This window comes from Misgurnus anguillicaudatus, chromosome 14 (genome assembly GCF_027580225.2).
Source record: "Misgurnus anguillicaudatus chromosome 14, ASM2758022v2, whole genome shotgun sequence".
NCBI classification, from domain to species: Eukaryota; Metazoa; Chordata; class Actinopteri; order Cypriniformes; family Cobitidae; genus Misgurnus; species Misgurnus anguillicaudatus.
The window spans coordinates 10,360,476-10,381,253 of NC_073350.2; the positions used below are offsets into that span (position 1 = coordinate 10,360,476).

Consider the following 20,778-nt stretch of genomic DNA (forward strand, 5'->3'; position numbering starts at 1 on the left):
TCACGTCACCACAGTGATATGTTTATTTATATACACAACAATAGCATTACTTTTTCCATATTTCTATGTGTCATGGTAAAGCATCGATTTGGCTCATGCATGCACACGTGTGTTTAACGTGGGAGTGTGAACATATGTCATCAAGATTTGGCCTTCGAAAATTCAACTAACACATCTGACATCTGTTAAACCCAAACATGTTTAATCAATTATTGAACTTGCTTATAAACACGGCTGTATATGTCAGCTTCCTTCTGTTGGCTAAAAGCAGTCGAAATTAATACCGCTTGTGCGGGAGCCTAACCCAGCTGCCTGTTTTTCTTCAGGGACGCCGGTGAACCGGATTCCCATCATGGCTAAGCAGGTGTTGGACCTTTACATGTTGTACCAGTTGGTGACGGAAAAGGGGGGCCTGGTTGAGGTCATAAATAAGAAGCTGTGGAGGGAGATTACGAAGGGCCTGAGCCTGCCCACCTCCATCACCAGCGCGGCCTTTACTCTCAGAACACAATACGTCTGCAAACACTGAAAGCCTTTCATTTAAATTAGATGGATGTGAGGGGGGTAAAATCTCCAGGAACTAATTTGTACTTCTTTTACCCCGTCCGTGCAGATACATGAAGTATCTGTACCCTTATGAATGTGACAAGAGGAGTCTCAGCAATCCCAATGAGTTGCAGGCGGCCATCGACAGCAACCGGCGCGAAGGACGCAGGCAAGGCTTCGGCGGCTCGCTCTTCACCTACTCGCCCAACGGGACGCCCACCATGCTCTCCTCACCCAAACTCTCCATGCAACACATGGGCATCACCCTGCCCAGCAACGGTGCTTCGCTTTCATCCTTACACAAAATTAAAAAGGGTGAGACGCGCTCACTTACATATGCAATCTTTGAAGTTGGTCTGCTTGTGTTTTATGTGTTTTATCTCCATTGTAGATGACGATGGGATTCAGCAGCGTATACCCGTCTCTCTTGCTTCTCACTCTGTAGCCGCGGCCCAGGCGGCGGCCGCGCAGGCCACCCTCGCCCAGGTGGCGGCGCTCGAGCAGCTGCGGGACAAGCTGGAGTCAGGCGAGCCCCCGGAAAAAAAGATGGCGCTGCCGCTGGAGGAACACCAGCGACTTTTGCAGAGAGCCCTGCAGCACAACCTGCTCGCCATGACTGCACAGATACCCATGAATATACGCATCAACAATCAAGGTACAGATGCTTCACGACAAGACGCTATATATATCTTTGCACCACAAATCCAGTCATAAGTAGCACAGGTATATTTGTAGGAATAGCCAACAAACATATGAGTGGAAAGGTTAGATTTTTTATGCCAAAAATCATTGAAATATTAAAGGTGGGGTGTGTGATTATTATTTTTTTTTTTCTTTGGCCGACTACCAAAACACACTTGTAGCCAATCAGCAGTAAGGGGCGTGACTACTAATCAGCATCATTGCCTGGGTTGCGTATGTGTGGGGCGGGTCTATCAAAAGAAGATCCAGATTCTATTGGCAGGGTTCCCACGGGTCCTTGAAAGTTTGTGAATCTGGGGGAAATAATTTAAAGCCCTGAGAAGTTTTTGAAAATATACATACATAGATACAGGTCATCGAAAGTGCTTGAATCTATTTTATGCGAGAAGTTTTCTGAAAAAAAATCCATATTATTCCCTGTGTAGTGTAGGATAATATCATAAAAATTCTAGACTTTTTAAGCACACGTGCTAAACTGTTCGCTTTTAAAGGTTCATATCTACTATATGCGAATGTTGATTCATACCAAAATGCTTTTTTGCATAGTTGTGTTTGACAAAGGAAACCGTCTCGGGTTACGTATGTAACTGTTGTTCCCTGAGAAGGGAACGAGACGCTGCGTCTCCCTTGCCATACTTCCTGCGTCCCTGTAACACCGTCTTTGGCAATATTTCAGATAGCGATATACTTCCTGGCTCCCGTGTCACCCTGTCTTCGTGGTTAAGCCTGACTATTGGTTGAATTTGATATACACTTTCAGACGCACTTACCCTGGGAGGCGTCCCCAAAGTGTCACCGCAGTGACGCAGCGCGAGTTCCCATCTTTAAAGGCATTATAATGTAACCTTGCTGTGACTTGAAATGTGTCCCCACATTTAGTCCTTGAATTTGAGGCTATTGGACTTGAAAAGTCCTTGAAAAGGTCCTTGAATTTTAAGTTGGGGCGTGTTTGTTTAAGTGATTCAAATATCAACATTGTTTTTTTAGAGATCATGCACCCCGCCTTTAAGTAAAAATCACGTTACATGAAGATATTTTCTTACCATAAATATATCAAAAATGTATTTATAATTAGTAATATGTATTGCTAAGGACTTCATTTGGACAACTTTAAAGGCGATTTTCTAAATTGTTTATTTTTTGCACCCTCAGATGTTAAAATAGTTGTATCTTGGCCTATCCTAACAAAACCCATACATCAACAGAAAGCTTTTAATAGTGTATACAATTTAATAAAGTTGACTCTTCAGGGTCACATATATCAGCCGATGTTTAATATTTTGTGAAATATTATGCTTTATGAGCTAAACGGCTCTCTAGATCAGCATATCCCAACACTATTCCTGGAAGCACACCAACAGTGCACATTTCCGATGTCTCGCACATCTGACCCATATTATTTCAAGTGTTTTCGTCTCCACGAATAAGCTGATACGTGGATTCAGGTGCTTTAAAATGCGAATAGTTGGAAAAATGTGGAGCGTTCCAGGACTTTTTGTATCTGTATCAGCTTAATAAATGTTTTCATTATTTCTTTACTAAATGTACAAATTCCTTTTTTTTGTTCTTAACTGTAAGATACTTTTTGTTGACAAGGTGTTCAAACTTTTTTTATGTTGTTCAACAACTTTTGCAAACAAAACAATATTTAAACAACAATCGTTGATTACTGGCAAAGTGGCAAAATTTCCTCCTGGTGATTTACACTATTTCTGCAGTTTAGTCCTTTTCACATAAACGCCGACCTGACGAAACCACCTGTTATATCATCTTTGATGTTTCAGGGAAACATGCCTCTGGAATATCCAGCTTTAAACTTCCCGAGGTCATGAAATGAACCCGCTGTGTGTTGTAGCGCGTTGAGGCTTACCCCGTCTTACATCATTATCATTCACTGGTACCAGCAGTTGGTAGGAAAAACTGTGACAATGTGACCACAGGTGAACCATATTACTATATGTGCACTTACATATCACTGGTTCTCAGGTAATACGCCAGCAGTCACATTGACAGTGACTGAGTCATCGTAGCTCTCGCTTTCCCACAACAGTAGTATTAGAGCTGTTTTTACTCAACGCTGTTCATGTGAAAGAGGAAGACTGGTTAGCAATGTGCAGTGATTGGATCTTATCAAAGTGACAATTGTTGAAGTTGCATTTGTGAATCGATTGGGGTGAAAGATTCGTCATTTGTGAACTGGAGGCGTTGACCCACTTCAAACCGCAGGAGATGAGGCACATAAAGCTGCTATAATGTGTGGTGGGGAATCCCTGCGTGAACGCAGCGTGACTTCCTTTTCTCGATCAGAGGTGTTTTGCCAGGCATATTTTATCGGAAGACGAACGAAAGGCTGAGCAAATTTCCCATGCCATTGCACGTGAATTTTTTTTATGCTGTTTTTGAACTCACGCCCGGTTCACTGAGAAATGGCCGGTAGGCAGCGCCCCCTGGTGTAAGATCACATTTTTTGTTCATAAATTTATAAATTTTTGTATGCTTGTTTTCTAGGATCGAAACTACAACCTTTTGAATTGCAAACAGAATGCTAAATGTTTTTAAATGATGCAGTTTGATAATAAATAGTGGTGGGCAAAGATTAATTTGCGATTAATCGCATAAAAAAACTGAAAAAAATGTGAGTTTTTGCATTTTATATATATGTGTGTATGTGTTTGTATATGTATTTATACACACACACACACACAATAAATATTTTATGTATATGTTTATTTTTATTTATTTATTTATTTCAATTATTCTGAAATGTAAACGTGTGTGTGTGTGTGTGTGTGTATTTATATATAAAATATATAAAAAGTATGTAATATTTTGTTTGTTTGTTTATTTATATATATTTATCTGTTTATTTTTATTTATTTGTTTACTTATTATTTATATTTATCTGTTTATTTAATTTATTTATTTTTATTTATTTAAATTATTCTGAAATGTAAACGCGTGCGTGCGTGCGTGTGTGTGTATAGACGGTTTCAGCAGTAACAACATAAACAAGCGACTGTCGCGGTCCGCACATAACTTCCGGTAAACGCCGCTAAGAATAAATAACAACAAAGTTCTTTAAACGTAGTTTATTTATATAACAAGCAGAAAAACAACACACAGATTACCTAGGAAACCAAAACATTTGTTATTTTCAATGAGGCATTTGTTCAAGAGATCAGTTTAGCAACTAGTCAGACCATTAAAAAAATGAAACCGGAAGTAAGGTTCGGATCCAGACGCGCATCACGTGCGTCCGATGAAACCGTGTATATGTATTTAGATATACAAATTTATATTTATTTATATAATATTTTGTTTGTTTGTTTATTTATATATATTTATCTGTTTATTTTTATTTATTTAAATTATTATGAAATGTAAACGTATGTGCGTGCGTGTGTGTGTGTGTGTGTGTGTATGTATGTATTTATATAAACAAATTTATATTTATTTATATAATATTTTGTTTGTTTGTTTATTTATATATATTTATCTGTTTATTTTTATTTATTTATTTAAATTATTTCGAAATGTAAATGTGTGTGTGCGTGCGTGTTTTTAAATATACATAATAATTACACACAGTACACACGCACATATTATGCAAAAACTTAGTTTTATTTTGTATGCAATTAATCTTTACCCACCACTATTAATAAACATACAAAATCATTGATTATAAGTGTGGCAGGTATATACTATTTTAAGTTTATATTCTTAAACATAAAGCTTAAATGTTTGTGTTCTCATCTTTTAGAGAGCAAGCCAGACTCCGCCCTCAACCTGACCACCAATGGCTTAAACAGCATCAGTATGTCAGTGGAGCTTAATGGAGTCGTCTACACCGGTGAGAAGCCAATCATCACGTACGCTTTATATTCAGGCTGTTTTGAGCTTTGTGACCAATCGTTTTCTGTGTTTTCTCCTTACAGGCGTTCTGTTCGCCCAGGCCGCAGCGCAGACCTCATCAGGGGCAGCTAGCAAATCCTCCACGGGCAATAGCGGACCTCAGTCGGTTCTCCACACGCCTACCTCATCATCCTCAAACAACCAATCGCCTTAAAACCTCAGACTCTCCCTCTCAGGGCAAAACCAAAGCCAAAAAACCTCAGTTACTACAGAAGATATGCCAAAAATACATAGCAAGGATGCAGGAATAAATCAAAGGTTCTCAACTTGAAGTACACTAGCTCAGGTGTTTTATTTACACTCTCCTTTGTTCAGGAGCCAAAATCTTAAAAAAGCAAGAGTTTATTATAAAGATGATGATATATATATAAAATATAAATATAATGTATATGCAAAACCTGTGAAATAATTTATTTCTCTTTCTGCGAGCACACTGTCTGGCATAAACGAAAAGGCAGTTGGATTCTGCTTTATAGGGTTTTATAGTCTCCGACTGACGAAAGCTTTTCATCTTCAGGAAAACCATAACAATAGTATTATTGTTATAACATGTGATGCAAACTGCTTAAGGGTCTATACTTATAATATATTATTGTATCTGTTGTTGTTGTTGTTGTTGTTTTTTCTTTATGTATCTGCAGTGCCTTGTGAAGGTTTTTCTCCAGCACGGTTTGGACGTGCTGTTGTTGACGGATGGAAACGATGCAGAGTTTGATCTGAAGTTATTTTTTACTTTAATTATGAGTATTCAACTTTTTGGATCTTCTGTGATGGCGTCGACGATCTTAATATCAGTAATTGTGAACAATCAGGGTAAAGGAGAGAGAGAAGACCCTCGGTGCGTTTGTAGATGTGTATACTTCCGTTTGTAACCCGTTTTATTGTTTAGCTATTCACGAGTCGACTACTGGCAAACTGTGGTGGTCATGTTCTCCGTATGCGTTGACGTTATCTGGGACTGCCGCGGCCTGCGCGCTTTTCACCCATAGTTGGTCTAGCGTAGAACCGTAAAAAGATATCAGGTTGTTTTACGTGTTTTGATGTAGGCTCGGTCAATAATCACAGTTTGATGATAGGTTCACTTTAAGCACAGTCCCGAGTGTCGCTGAGGGGTCAAATAATGCCGCCTGTGCTTTATTTTAAAACGCCAGGACAGTTGTTGCTAACATATTTGTATTTTAACCCAAAAATAACAATTAATAGATAGATTTAAGGTGATTTAAGGAACCATCGTCACACGGCTCGAAATCTTTTCTCCTTGAAGATAAAGAGATGGAGAGGAAGTGGTTTCTTGTTTTCGGTGATATTACATCACATCCTGCAGGGTTGTTTTTGATTTAATGTTCCTGTCAACATGTAGCTGTAATTGATGTGTCAAGCTCTTCTAGCATTACACTGTATGCAAGGTCAAAATGATGTGGGTTGGGGTTAAACGTTTAGAAACCGGGTCTGGCGACTGTTGATATGAAGGTGAATCATTTTGGGATTTTAAGGAAAGTTAGTCATAGGAGAGGTACCAAAGTGGGTGGTATCTTCAGGTCAATAAGGCCCTTATTTTTGATCTAAAACGGCTTTTAGTTTTAGTGTTAAATGCCTTTATCCTATTTAGGATCAAACCCGCATCACCAGCCCTCTTCTGTGTTCTGTATTGCATTTTACTACAGTTTTATATATCACCACACCTCAATATAACACGTCTCAAAGTGAGAACAGCCAGAATCTCTCTACCTCAGACATATTTATCAGCTAAAAACCATTAACAGACCCAGCTTGTCATGTTTATGTGAATCAAATATACGGGGCTGGGGCTTCCTTAAGCAACACTTGAATTGTAAATTTTATCTCCTCCATGTATTAGCCACGATTCATCTATTCATGCTTGTACAAAAGGCCATTTCTCCTTAAAGTCGCAATAAAATCAAAACGGAGAATTCTTATTTTTTAATGTAATACTGCAGTGTTTATTAACAACAATTTATCCGTGCAAGTCATTATTTTTTATAATTGTGCCCTCATAAACTTCTGCAGTCAAAATCTGATTCGACGATGACGTCAGTTAGATGGTTCGGGCGGGACATCCTTTAACTCCGCCCCTCCATCACACAATCCACACCCACTATTTTCTTCACATGATATTTTCGTTTCACGTGCATTGAAACAACCCCTAAGTAAAGTCGATTGCGACTTCCGGTTCAGAGGGACTTTAATGCACATCATCCTGTTTTATCTGACTGACAGCTTGCCTTTAAACTCGACTCGACTTTACAGTGACCGATGTTTTCGCAATGTAGCGGTAACTTTACGTTTTTGATGGCCTTTAAGCAGTGCATTGCCAGTTTTTAAAGAAACAAAACCGTTACCGCACCGAGAAAGTTGGTATCTATAAGAGGGTTCTGTTTTTACTCGGATGTATGCCTTAATGTATGCAATTTTTACGAAATAATAATCATTATAGCATGCCGATGTAGTCAGGTTTATTGCAAGGACAACCGAAATCGCTGTACGATAAACCACGCAAACACGTTCGCCTTTTATTGTATAGCATATGCTTGCTAACACTCTCACGTTTCTCTTTGTCGAACTTAACGTCACACTAAAAGTTAAGTAAACCATTTATCCAATACATTGACAGCAACGAAACTTAGGTTTTATTTTAAACAAGGCATTTGTCGTCTACTCAGGAAATACACTTCTACCTCTAGTTAAACAGATTTGTTCATCGTAGTGCTGTGGTCACAGTGCATGTAACATTTGTTCTACCTTTTTATAATAGTAATACGAGAAGTTTCTCGGCACACGAGTTTTTTATTTTGTTTTAGTACGTTATATTTTTATTTCTTCTTTTTTTAAATCTGAATACTCATGTGAGTGCTGTTGAGTTTTTGCTTGCTTAGTTTGAAACCAAATAGAAAATTGCTTCTAGCACAAGAACCCCACCGATGCGCCGTTGCGTGCATTTTCACTTGTGCCGTTTTTTCTGAACTTTAAATTGCGTAGTGTCGGCCTCTTGATCGTATCTCTTAGGGGTGAGGGACGAAGACAATCCGAACCTATTTAACCTAATCTCTGTTTGTGTGAATAATTAACTTTATTTTGAAAAGAAATATATCGAGATATAATTGGGGGGAGGGGTGTCCAAAGAATGTCCACGAAAGTGCCGTTATGGCCTGAATATCACGGATTGACTCTTTAGATTTTAGATGATCACACAACAACTGTACCTCCCGATCTGAATTACCTGTTATAACACAACAAATGTAGTTAGGAGCTGATACTGACTGTTTCTTTTTTAAAAAGGAAGGTCTTATGACTAATTCTTTAACTTTTATATGTTGTAATGTTATGGTAATTCCGGAGCTTCAGTTTGGGTGTGTCTGTTTTCTGTTGTTTTAAACATTATGCTCTGTTAAAAAAAAAGTTCATGTTGAGTTTTGTTGTCTCTTGAAGTTTACATTTTATAATTGTCAAGCATCAGATTTTTCAATGTTTGATTTTCCAAATTTGAGAACTTCACTTGTAAACAAAGACGTTGAAATACAATAAAATCTAATTCTGATGTTACTAGTGTGGTTCTTAATTCATTTTCATTCATTATACACTTGTATTATACATTATATACTTTAGAGATATTTTATTCAATTATGTCAATAATTGTGTCCAGAAAAACATTTTTTTCATAATTTCAATAGTTTTAATTTAATAAAACATTGTATTTTTGTTTTATTAAACCTCAAAACGTAGATTTATTTTCATAGCTTTTTTGCTCATATTTACCAATGGTGCCAATATTTTTTGTCCACAACTACATATCTGTATTTTAAAGGTGCAGTGTGTAATTTTTAGACAGAAATGCAAAATAATATACAAAACTAAATTATCAGGGGTGTATAAAGACCTTTCATAATGAACCGTTATGTGTTTATTACCTTAGAATGAGACATTTTAACTACATACACCGAGGGTCCCCTTACATGGAAGCCGCCATTTTGTGCCGCCATGTTTCTACAGAAGCCCTTAACGGACAAACTTTTTTACTAAGTTGTATTCAACGATGAGATGTTTTTCTGGTTGTGGCTATCGTAGCTTTTCTCACCACTAGATGCCGCTAAAATTTACACACTGCACCTTTAATGGTATTAAGTCCTTTTTAAGAGGTAGTGCCCCAGTGACAACTTGGGACCATCTTTGGGCCATTTATTTGGACAATTTAATGGGGACGTTTTACAAGACTTTTTTTTAAGATGTCAAATAAGTCTTTGGTGTCCCCAGAGTACATATGTGAAGTTCTAGCTCAAAATACCATGTAGAATTGCCACCAATTGCCACTTTGCAGGTTTGTAGTTCAAAAATGTGCCGTTTTGGGTGTGTCCTTAAAAATGCAAATTAGCTGATCTCTGTACTAAATGGCAGTGCCATGGTTGGATAGTGCAGATTAAGGGGTGGTATTATCCCCTTCTGACATCACAAGTGAGCCAAATTTCAATGAGCTATTTTTTCACATGCTTGCAGAAAATGGTTTACCAAAACTAAGTTACTGGGTTGATCATTTTCACATTTTCTAGGTTGATAGAAGCACTGGGGACCCAATTATAGCACTTAAACATGGAAGTCAGATTATTATGATATGCCCCCTTTAAGCAGCAAAAGCTATATTGAAGTCTAAAATGTACATTACTGCAAAATGCCTCTTCATGAAAATTACTTTGAAAGAAAGATGCTACCAATGCTAAATTGATGTCAAATTTTATTTAAAAATAAAGTTTGGTAGCAGAAAGTAATAAATAAAAATCTGTTAAAAAAGTGAATTATTTATTTGCCTATTGATGTTCAAACCTATAAAGATGTTGAATATTTATTTGCCTATAAATGTTCAAAAGTTTTGCATTTGCATGAATACAAGCATGCATAAACAAAAATGCGCATTAAGATAAAACTCAAAATTGAAGTGGATAAGATACAAAACATGTACTTTGAGTTAAATTACACCATGTTGTTTTTATCAGGAACTATGCATTTATTTCAAGATTTTAGGATGTATTCTTTAAATATTGATAGTGATGTGTTTTTTTAGTTTGTGAAATGACTTATTAGTTGAATATATTTGCCTATTAAGGTGATAGTCGTGGGAGCCTTACAAAAACCGAAAAACAGGTTCTGGTTATTTCAGTTCTGTCACAAACCTGTTCAGCCTCGTTACTGTTGTTACACCCCATTCCAGACCGTTTACATTAATAAATGCAATAATGCACGTTTGTACCTTTGTGCACTCGTGCTTTAACGTTATTGAAGGTGAAATCAATGCTCTTTCAACTTGTTTTAGTGCTTACTTAGCATTGCGAGCAATTTTTTTTAAACATGGTAAGGAGCGTCACAATGTACAGATTAGCTGGTCAATTAGGGACACAGAGCTTTTTAAATCAATGAGTTCTGTACAAAATCAATGCGTTTGAGGAAGGAGGGAAATCTAAACCTACAAAAATGTACGGTATGTGGAAAATATATTATTTTTTACTAGAAACCACGCAAACACATTGTATTATACCAAATACACAAGATAACGTTGTTTTTTAGCAATGAAATGGGTGCATTTTAAATAAATAAACCACAACCTTAAACCTTTGAACAGCAATGTATTAGTTTGAGGTTCTACTTACTAGTCATAGGATTCATAGCACCTTAGAGAAGTTTTCTGACAGGTCTGCTTCAACTATGCTGCATAGCCATCAGCATGGACAAACCTACAAACATAACATTTAATTTGTCACAAAGCAAACAATAGTATGCAGTGCGAGATTCATTAAATGGAAACAACCAAGAGCAGATGTAAAACACTGAAAAGAAAATAATAGTATACAAAAGATGATTGTCTGAAAAATAGATGATTTATTAATTTATTGATTTATTGGTCTGTCTGTCTGTCCAATGTTATCTCAACTAACTTACCATCTACAACGAAGTGGTTGGCCACCCGCATGACTCTCTTCCAGTCAACCGCGACATCGACATCACACTTAGTAGGTACTGCCGAAGGGCAGCATGAAATAACTACTGGTCCATGTTGGTCCTTTATACGAATGACTAAAAAAAAAGATATCTTCACTCACCATATGCTGCTACAATGTTAACACATAGATACAATGATGAAAGACTAAATCAAATTAAATAAACTTTATAATTATAATTATATTACACATTTTTAATGTGACATGCACAGACAATGAAAGGGATTAAAACAAAGATGACATGACGAAACAATAAACATAAATAAGATAAACAGATAGAGATTAAAATACACCCCTACTGGAAAATCCAGCTAAAACCAGCATAAGCTTTAAGGTGGCAGTAGCTGGTTTAAGCTTGTCCTCCCAGCCTGGCAAAGCTGGTGGGTCAGCTGTCTTCCAGCCTGACCAGCTTAAACCAGCAAAAAACAGCTACCAGCTTATGCTGGTTTTAGCTGGATTTTCAGTAGGGAAACCAAACACTTGAAATTATGAAATGTAGTGGAGTAAAATTATGATAATATACTTTAGAATGTATGTTTTCCAAAGTAAAACACTGATTAAAAAGGAATACTTAAACATTTAGTTTTATGTAGAAAGTAAAATACTTGTAATGTCCACCTCTGGTATCAACAAGGATTGTGGTTTAGCCTACATGTCACACGAATCTAGTCAGGGCCAATACACCATCAAATAAATGTTAGTTTAAACACTCGAAGTTTTCAGGTAACCGGACACACTGCATTTCATTGTAAGCCTAACCAGCCAGCTAGTCTAGCTAACTACTACATGATGATATGAAATACTGTATATTATGTCTTAGTGACCTTGTTGTTTATGCATAAAGACGCCTGTATATCTGCATTAAAAACTTTTGAACGAACATTTCCGTCACTTACCTTAGCCTCCATATGTTCGCCGGTGTTCTTATATGACGCATTTCTTCACTATTTTTTAACTCCGGTTGTCGCGCATGCGTAGAACAGATCAGGTAGGGTCGTAAACTGTCGTAAAACAAGTTGAGCTTCTGCGCATGCGCACAATTATGCGCATGCGCAAAACAGATTGGACAGGCGGCACGGATCGGGTACTGACATCCGTATGTAAACTACTGTTGTTCTCTGTAGCCCCGCCCATATCATAGATCGGGCGCTCTGGTTGGCTGCAGCTCGAACGCTTTACACGATTTTTAAACTGAGCGAGTCTGGATCACTCCGGAAACAACGAAACGTAATGAAACCCGTGCATAAAATTCATGGAGATTAATTCGACTCGCGGCCTACTCCGTTACTCTTGATCGGTCATAGTTCGTATGTCTGTTAAAGACTTAATTTAAATCAAGTGTGCCAGAAAATGAGACTTCGCTCAAGAAATATTTTGAATGAAAACCCAACGACACCGTCCCGCCGTCGTCGGGCCACTCCAGACCTACCACAGACTCCGTGCATCCAGACACAGGTTAGTCGTGTTTTCATTAGAATATCAACAGAATACAAAATGTCTGTGCGTGTTTAGTTTTGTTACTTTATCTATGTTATTTTTTTTTTCATTTAAACTGGCCTGCACGGGCCTGGTTAGCAGTATGCTAACGGATATAAACAAGAGAAATATTTGAGATTCAAAGTAGATTCATGGCTTATATGGATCGTATTTAGTTAAAATAACATAACGATGGACGCTAAATGCTTTAAAATGTTCGTTTGGATGAATAAGTACGATTTAGCTGGAAGTGGAAGTATGGATGTGGTGGTAGGAGGGATGATGCTTTTCTCTTAGCCAATAGGATTTCAGGGTAGTTGTGCCTCGTCCAATCGACATCTCTGTGTATTATTCAGGAAGGAGCACGTGTCTTGTAGTTTTTTTATCAACTTATTTTGCACGAATTAATTCTACTGTAATTCGCCTCCAAATTTTAGATTAAATTTTTTTTTTTTTTTTTTGATGAAAAAACCTACAAGACACGTCCTCCTTCCTGAATATAAAATAGTGTATTACTTTATAAATATTCATCATGACATTTAATATGATTTTTTCTCCAGAAAAAGAATGATTGCAATGTTTAAGTTTACAATATTTGTTTGTTTTGGACACGAAATGATTCATATATTTAAAGGCATGACTTTTTAATTGAATTGTTCATCTGAAGCAGTTCATGAGCAATGCCGTATTATCTTAACTCTCTGTCTGACTGACTCTATTCTGTTATATTATAGGATGAGAATGATGTAGAGGTCCTTCAGGACCGCTCTAATCTGGACCCTGATAATGTCCCAACTGCAGCTAAACGTCCACGTCTGAAACGTGGACTGAGAAAAGTGTTATCAACTGATGACTGTAAAGGTAAGTTTATTTCACTTGACGTGTTATGTTATTTGCTTGATGATGTAATAGCAAACATGAGTTTTTTTCAATATGATTTTCAGAGTCTGATTTTAAGACACCAGTTCGTCACCTGAGGGAAAGACAGTCCTCATTGAATCCTGCTGCGCGAAGCCTTTATTCTCCAGCGGTGCATTTCCTCACGCCCCCAAAAGACAGTGAGTACATAAACACTATAGTGGCCAGAAAAGAAGGATAACTAACACAATTGTGTTAGCATGCACCTTTGATATTTATTTCCCTTTGGTCATTACTTGTCACAGTTAAGTTTTATATGAAATGGTTACAATTAAACAAGAGCAATGTATTTGTTACATTAATAACACATTGTGCATTGTTCAAATTGACTACCCTTTTGTGTTGTTTGGGATGAAAACATCAACTAAATTAACCTGCTGTAAAAATGTATCAGATATTTTTTGAAAATATTTGTCACAATAATATGCTGTTATACTGCATAGAACTCCACGTACAAGCCAGAAACTAAGCTTTGTTTTTGAACAAGCCTACTAAAGGGTTAATGGTGCCACATGGTGATCAACAGTAAAAATGACAGATTTTACCTCTTTGCAACAGGAAAAATCACCAACAATCAAGAATGCATGATTTTATGGTGTCATGGCTTTGCATTCAAAAAATGTTGTTATAATGAAAGTCAATGGGACAAAAACGGCCATGAACAACAAATGAGGGAGATTTTTTTTTATAATCTGATGCTGCACAAAAACTAACAATGCTTCAAAGCCAATGTTGTTACAAACCTTTGACATGCCCAACGCTGTGAAAATGGTAAAAATACATCTAATCCACAATCACTTTTTATATTGAAAATGTTTTGTTTTTTCAAATCAGTGACATAATTTATGAACTCTGCAATTAGAGAGTTAAAATTCTGGATTTTTTAACATTTAGTAGTTTTGATCAGGACTGAAGTTGATTAACTTATTTATGCTGTTACATTTTTACAGCAGTTTAATTTAGTGGATGTTTTCATCCCAAACAACATGAAAGGGTAGTAAATTTGTTTTTAAATTTTATTGCATTTTCCCAAAATATGTGTAAATATAAGATTTGTTACCAAAAATCATTTCATTTGCTAAAACACAAAAAGTTGTGGCCAAAAGCACCCCAAAGTGGATGATGAAAACGTTCCCAACAGTACATAAGGGTTAAATAATTGTACTGTTTGTATTTTATGTGACAAACGTGACCGAAAAGATTATGTGTAACAAGTTGATATAAAACAATACAGATTTTTATATATATATATATATATATATATATGTATATGTATATGTATATGTAATCTAGCTCTTTCTTATGATATGTGATTTAAGCTTGTGTATTGTTGTAACAGCATTTTTTTTTCCAGATGAACAGTCAAACTCGGGAGCGCTTTTCAGTCCGGAACAGCGTGTGTTTGGCTACAGTGCCATGAGCCCTCTCTCAGAAGATGAAGAGAACGATGAAGTCTTCAGCCCGTAAGTCTCTTACATAAAGGATTTGATTTGTGCGGCCTTTCAGACTGGTTAGGTTTAGTAAACATTTTGGTATTACTTTCTTTCAGTTTCACGTTTATTAAGAACATACCAAACCGTTCGCAACAGTCCAGACCCATTTCAGCAACTCGGGACATTCCACCAAAGACAAGGAGCACACCTGCTGCTACCCTCGTGCTCGATTTGGTGAGTTTTACTTGGCTTTTATTAAACCCCTACTGATTTAGCGGGTGGCAGTAGCTGGTTTAAGCTGGTCCTTCCAGTCTGGCAAAGCTGGTCAAGCTGGTGGGTTAGCTGGTCTTCCAGGCTTAAAAAGTGACCAAAACACAGCTAGACCAGCTTGCTACACCGGCAAAATCAGCTAAAACCAAGCTGGGAGACCAGCTCACCAGCTAATATCTTAGCTGTATTTTTCAGTAGGGACTATTAACACTATTCTACTTGTGGTGCGTTACAAGCACAGTAAGGTATCTCAGCTGTGCCATTCTGGCTGTGACTTCTGAATGGTTGTAACATGTCATGCACCATCCCATTAACCCCTTGTTCAGACAGCCAGCGACGTTATCGCTGTGTGTCGCTTGTCTCTTTCAATGAGGGGTTTCTAAATCTGCTTGTCATAAACAAATGAGTACCATCCACGCCAATAACTGACGAGAGAAGGATGACGTGAACTCCACTGCTTTGTTCTCATTGGTAGTCGCTCCCGAAAGTCGCTCGACATTTGCATAAAGTTAAACTTTTCTTAACTTTCTCGCGTTGCTGGACACGCCCATACGGTCGCCAACGGTCACTTTCGCTCGTGTCGCCGGAAGTCGCCAGGTTTCCATTGAAATGAATGAGATCGCGTCGCTCTGCTACTGCTTGTCGTTGGCTGTCTGAATAGGGTGTAACAGTGTTAAGAGACAAATTTGTTTGTTGTTTGTTAAAACGTGGCCACGCTTTAGTGTAAAAACATTTACACTGGATAAAAAACACTGTTCTGCACCCAACCTTTTTGAACAAAAGCTTAGATACAGAATCCCATGATGTCATTGATGGAGCCGATGACACACACACACACACACACACACATATTCTGGTTTACATGTTTCCTGTATATTCTTTTCCTTAACCATCAAAGGAATCTTTCTTCTACTTCACATTTTCAATAAATATCATTCTGTTTAATGTATAAGCTTTTTTCATTATGGTCCCCACAACGTGATAATTACCAGGTACACACACACACACAAGTCTGATTTTAAAACGGGTGTATGAGGCTTAAATTTTGAAGCTCAGATTTGACTATGAGGACACTAGCTGTATTGTTTTTTTTTGTGTGGTTTTGAAGTGGCAGATTGTGTAATCTTACGTTTTGTGTGATTATAGGATGAAACCCTCGTGTTCAGTTCCCTCAGTGTGATTCAGGATGCCGAATACACATTTAATACCCCCTTTCAAGATCATAAATACAAGGTTGGTAAGATTGTTTGTATACTGAAGTTTGGATAAAAATGAATAAATTCTTAATGCGAGGGTCCAGGTACAGTGCGTGTGGCGCCATTTTCGTCATCTGAAGAGTGTGTGCGTATTGTACAGGAGAATGTAGATTGTAACCACTGATCTATATAAATGACTGGATTGCGCATAGAACGCTTGACGTAACTGCGTGAGGTGAAGCCAGCGCAGAGTTCGAGCCGCCATCTTGGTATACCCAACCGGCAGAGAGCGTCATTGACTTCCATTCAAAATCATGATCAAAATGTACCCCCTTTACAGCGTATCAGTTACACAAGATTAATTTTTAGGACATGTGTACGTTAATTATTTGTTAATTCTGGTGTTATTTGCAATGTTTATGTTTTAATCGGGCAGGATAATGGATTTACAAAAAACCGTTAAGGTGAGTGTGTCTGTTGCATTTATTAATGACAAGGGTATAAATAAAGTTTTTTTTGACATTCAGCTACACGGTGACGGTCAGCGTTATTTCTCTAAACAAGTTTAGGTAACTTGTAAGTTTAGATAACATAATTACAAAACTAGCAAATTATTGCATGCACATACGGTAGAAAGCATGATTATTTATTTAGAATTCAGAATGAGCACGTTTATTGTCATTAATACTAAATATGCTGCGGTCTGTCTGCTGATCTGATACTGTAATGAAGATGAATGTATAATAACTGTTTAAAACGCAAAATGTACAACTTTCAGTAAATAACTATTTACATGCTTTGGACGTTTGTGTTGTAATAATGTACAGGGTAACTTCACATATAAAAACGAAGACGAGTAAAGTGATGTTTTATCATTAAAATCTGATAACGTCCATTGATTTAATAGAACGTTTGGGTATACCAACATGGCGGCGCGTTGGCTTCACAAGTGTGACGTCATGCACAATCCAGTCATTTATATAGATCAGTGTATGTAACCCAGAAGATGCATTGCATTTTGTCACAATGCGCATGCGTTGAATGTCTGTGTACACGTACGAGTCAAATAAAGTATACTTTCCAAAGGTGCGCTTTCGAACATCCGTCTATGTTCAAGTAAAAAAAGACTGTACGCCTTATTCAATCTGCCGCCAGATTGATTCCAAAACGAGTCTGTGTGGGATGGACGTCCAGAGCGTGTGCTTGAAAGTGCTTGAATCTATTTTATGCAAGACTTTTTCTGGAAAAAAGTGTAATATAATATCATTAAAATTCTAGACTTTTTAAGCACACATGCTAAACTGTTCACTTTAAATGCTTATATCTGTCTCGTAAATAGCTTGTTATCAAGTCAATCACACAGTATTAAGTCAATGTTCATGTCTTGAAAAACATAAGAGAGAAAATACATGAGACATACTCTTATGATCAATACAAACTGGAGATGTATACTTAGTTGTTATCATAAAATATTGTATTGTTGCACTGTGTTGTCATAGGTCTACCTGATCCTCAGACCATATGTGAAAGAGTTTCTGCAAGCCATGACCAAACATTTTGAGGTAAAAGAGACTGACTCTACAACTTCACTTACTATGATTTTTTATTTTTTGCATTTATGTCTGCCTTTTACATGTATGCCTATTTCCACTGTCAATACCTGAGAGCTGCTAAACAGTCTTTCGTTGTTTTTGAAATAATGCCAATAAAGATTCTGTCATATTTTTCTTGTTTGTCAGGCTTGGCTATGCTTTTACATAAATAAACATCTCTTCTGTTACAGATGATTGTTTATACCTCTGCCAAGAAGGAATATGCAGAAAAGATTGTAGACATATTGGACCCCAACAAAAAGCTCTTTAGGTGAGGGAGGTTACGACCTTAATCATTTAAGTTTGGTTGGATTTTGTGGGAATTTGATGTGTATGTGAAGGAACAGAGATATAGCGCAAATTTCCTCGCTATCAACTGATGTGTTTTTATTTCCAGACATCGTTTGTATCAGGACGACTGTGCTTGTGTACTTGGACACTATATTAAAGACTTGAATGCGCTAGAGAGAGACCTGTCAAAGACCGTCATCCTGGACAACGCCCCTCACACCTTTCCCTACCACGTATGTTTGCGATTTTGCTTGGTTTGCAGGCGTCTGTAATATGCAAAAGGATTTATTTCATGTCATCGTGACAAGATTTTTAATTTGATCTGTGTTCGTGTTTAATAGCTGATGAACATGATTCCTATAAAGAGCTGGAACGGAGACAGAGAGGACCGCGAATTGCAAAAACTCATCCCGTACATGGAGAAACTAGTGCAGGCGGATGAGTGATTTTATGAAATATGAGTTAGTAGTTCTCTACACGTCTGTTAACTAATGTAATAATGATGATCGTAATGTTTGCAGGATGACTTCAGAAATGTTCTGAAGAAGAGAACCGACCACTTTCACAGGCTGCTTACTGAAGACTGAATCGCAAATAATTGAATATAAGTGCACGTAAAGCTATTAAGTTTTGATTCATGCAACTTTATAGGCCTATATGCCAGATGCAAAGTGTTTATCTGATATTAGCTTTTCACTTTTAGTCAGCAGGATCAGCTGGTGTTCTGACACGCTGTAAAGATTAGGGCTTGAAACTTTAATTTATTGTTAAAAATTGAGAAATTTGTACAGATTTGTGGCTTTTGAAAGCGTTTTGTTTTTGCTTAACACACTGTAAACAGTGTTGATGTGTTTGTGTTGTATGCTAGAGGCTATTTTTGAGGGCCAATTTTAAATAACCAATAAAGTAAGAAAAACACTCATTTTTTTCTTAAAGAAAAGCCTTTTTTTGCAAATCACTCAGTGTATTTAATATAGTTTGTGCTATGAACAAGAATAAAACTTAAAATTGTGTAGCTTGGGAGATAAGTGTTATTTCTTATTGAAGTCACCATACTTAGAGAGTTGGCCCCTTCCAGATTTATTTTATTTTTTTTGCATGTTTGTCACACTTTAATGTTTCAGATCATCAAACAAATTTAAATATTAGTCAAAGATAACACAAGTAAACACAACAAAGTTTTTATTATGAAGGAAAAAAATAATCCAAGTGTTTGCCCCCTAAAACTAATAACTGGTTGGGCCTCCCTTAACAGCAACAACTGAATCAAGCGTTTGCGATAACTTGCAATGAGTCTGTTACAGCGCTGTGGAGGAATTTTGGCTTGCTCATCTTTGCAGAATTGTTGTAATTCAGCCACATTGGAGGGTTTGAGAGCATGAAGCGCATTTTTAAGGTCATGCCGCAGCATCTCAATAGGATTGAGGTCAGGACTTTGACTACACCACTCCAAAGTCTTCAATTTGTTCTTCTTCAGCCATTCAGAGGTGACCTTGCTGGTGTGTTTTGGGTCATTGTCCTGCTGCAGAACCCAAGTTCGTTTCAGCTTGAGCTCAGGAACCGATGGGTGGACACTGGGTCTCACCAAGTATGCGTACGCACGTATTTGTTCGTGAAATATGCGTTCGGACGTTTTAAAGGTGCAGTGTTTAAATTTTGGTGGCATCTAGTGGTGAGGTTGCAAATTGTAACCAACGGCTCAGTCCACTGCTCACCCCTCGCTTTTGAAACACATAGAGAAGCTACGATAACCGCCACCGGAAAAACATGTCATCGTCGGAGACAACTTAGTAAAAAAGTTTGTCCATTAAGGCTTCTGTAGAAAAATGACGGCACAAAATGGCGACTTCTGTGTAAGGGGACCCTCGGTGTATGTAGATAAAAAGGTCGTTCTAAGGTAATAAACATACAACGGTTCATTATGAAAGGTCTTTATACACCCCTGATATATATATAGTTTTGTATATTATTTTGCATTTCTGTCAAGAGATCCTTCTAAAAATTACACACTGCACCTTTAACTAACAAATCATGAATCAACAAAAACTTGTATTAAAATTTAAAAAATAGAATTTTTTCTAAATGTTTGTAATAACTAAAACGTCTGTACGCACACTTTACGAACAGATTTATGCGTATGCATGCTTAGTGAATGAGACCTAATATCCTTTAAGATTTTTGGTAGACAGCAGAAATAATGGTTCCATTTATCACAGCAAGTCCTCCAGGTCCTGAAGCAGCAAAACAGCCCCAGACCATCACACTATTATACATTTACTGTTGGTATTTTCTTCTTTTTCTAAAAGGCTGTGTTACTTTAACGCCAGACGTAATGGTACACACACCATCCTAAAAGTTTAACTTTTTTAAGTATTTTCCCAAAAGTCTTGGGGATCAAGCGTGTTTGTATTTTGTTTTCCCTTCATAATACCTTTATTTA

At 37.2% G+C, this 20,778-nt stretch overlaps 2 protein-coding genes and 1 long non-coding RNA gene across 7 annotated transcripts in view; 2 read left to right on the forward strand and 1 right to left on the reverse strand.

Moving 5' to 3' along the window:
* arid3a (AT-rich interactive domain 3A) overlaps window positions 1-8,721 on the forward strand; it is a 47,362-nt gene extending 38,641 nt beyond the window's left edge. For all 4 annotated transcript variants that reach the window (XM_055183634.2, XM_055183632.2, XM_055183635.2 and 1 more), the window contains exons 5-9: window positions 327-510; window positions 614-861; window positions 938-1,201; window positions 5,009-5,098; window positions 5,184-8,721. In XM_055183634.2, the coding sequence (XP_055039609.1) occupies window positions 327-510; window positions 614-861; window positions 938-1,201; window positions 5,009-5,098; window positions 5,184-5,314 (917 nt within the window). In that variant the 3' untranslated portion in view covers window positions 5,315-8,721. The remainder of the gene's footprint in view (window positions 1-326; window positions 511-613; window positions 862-937; window positions 1,202-5,008; window positions 5,099-5,183) is intronic.
* Window positions 8,722-10,747: 2,026 nt separating this feature from the next.
* On the reverse strand, window positions 10,748-12,253 carry LOC129446081 (uncharacterized). 2 transcript variants are annotated; one of them, XR_012373153.1, is made up of 3 exons: window positions 11,781-12,253; window positions 11,104-11,238; window positions 10,748-10,898 (listed from the first exon to the last, which is right to left on the reverse strand). It is a non-coding gene; the product is annotated as an uncharacterized lncRNA (long non-coding RNA). The 2 variants fall into 2 exon arrangements; XR_012373152.1 differs by having other exon boundaries at window positions 12,059-12,247.
* A 79-nt stretch (window positions 12,254-12,332) lies between these two features.
* On the forward strand, window positions 12,333-19,351 carry ctdspl3 (CTD (carboxy-terminal domain, RNA polymerase II, polypeptide A) small phosphatase like 3). Its single transcript, XM_073875845.1, has 11 exons — window positions 12,333-12,617; window positions 13,373-13,499; window positions 13,583-13,696; window positions 14,911-15,019; window positions 15,106-15,223; window positions 16,406-16,492; window positions 17,955-18,017; window positions 18,239-18,318; window positions 18,445-18,571; window positions 18,680-18,774; window positions 18,859-19,351. The coding sequence occupies exons 1-11, from the start codon at window positions 12,513-12,515 to the stop codon at window positions 18,923-18,925; spliced, it is 1,092 nt and encodes a 363-aa protein (XP_073731946.1). The 5' UTR covers window positions 12,333-12,512; the 3' UTR covers window positions 18,926-19,351.
* The last annotated feature ends 1,427 nt before the right edge of the window (window positions 19,352-20,778 follow it).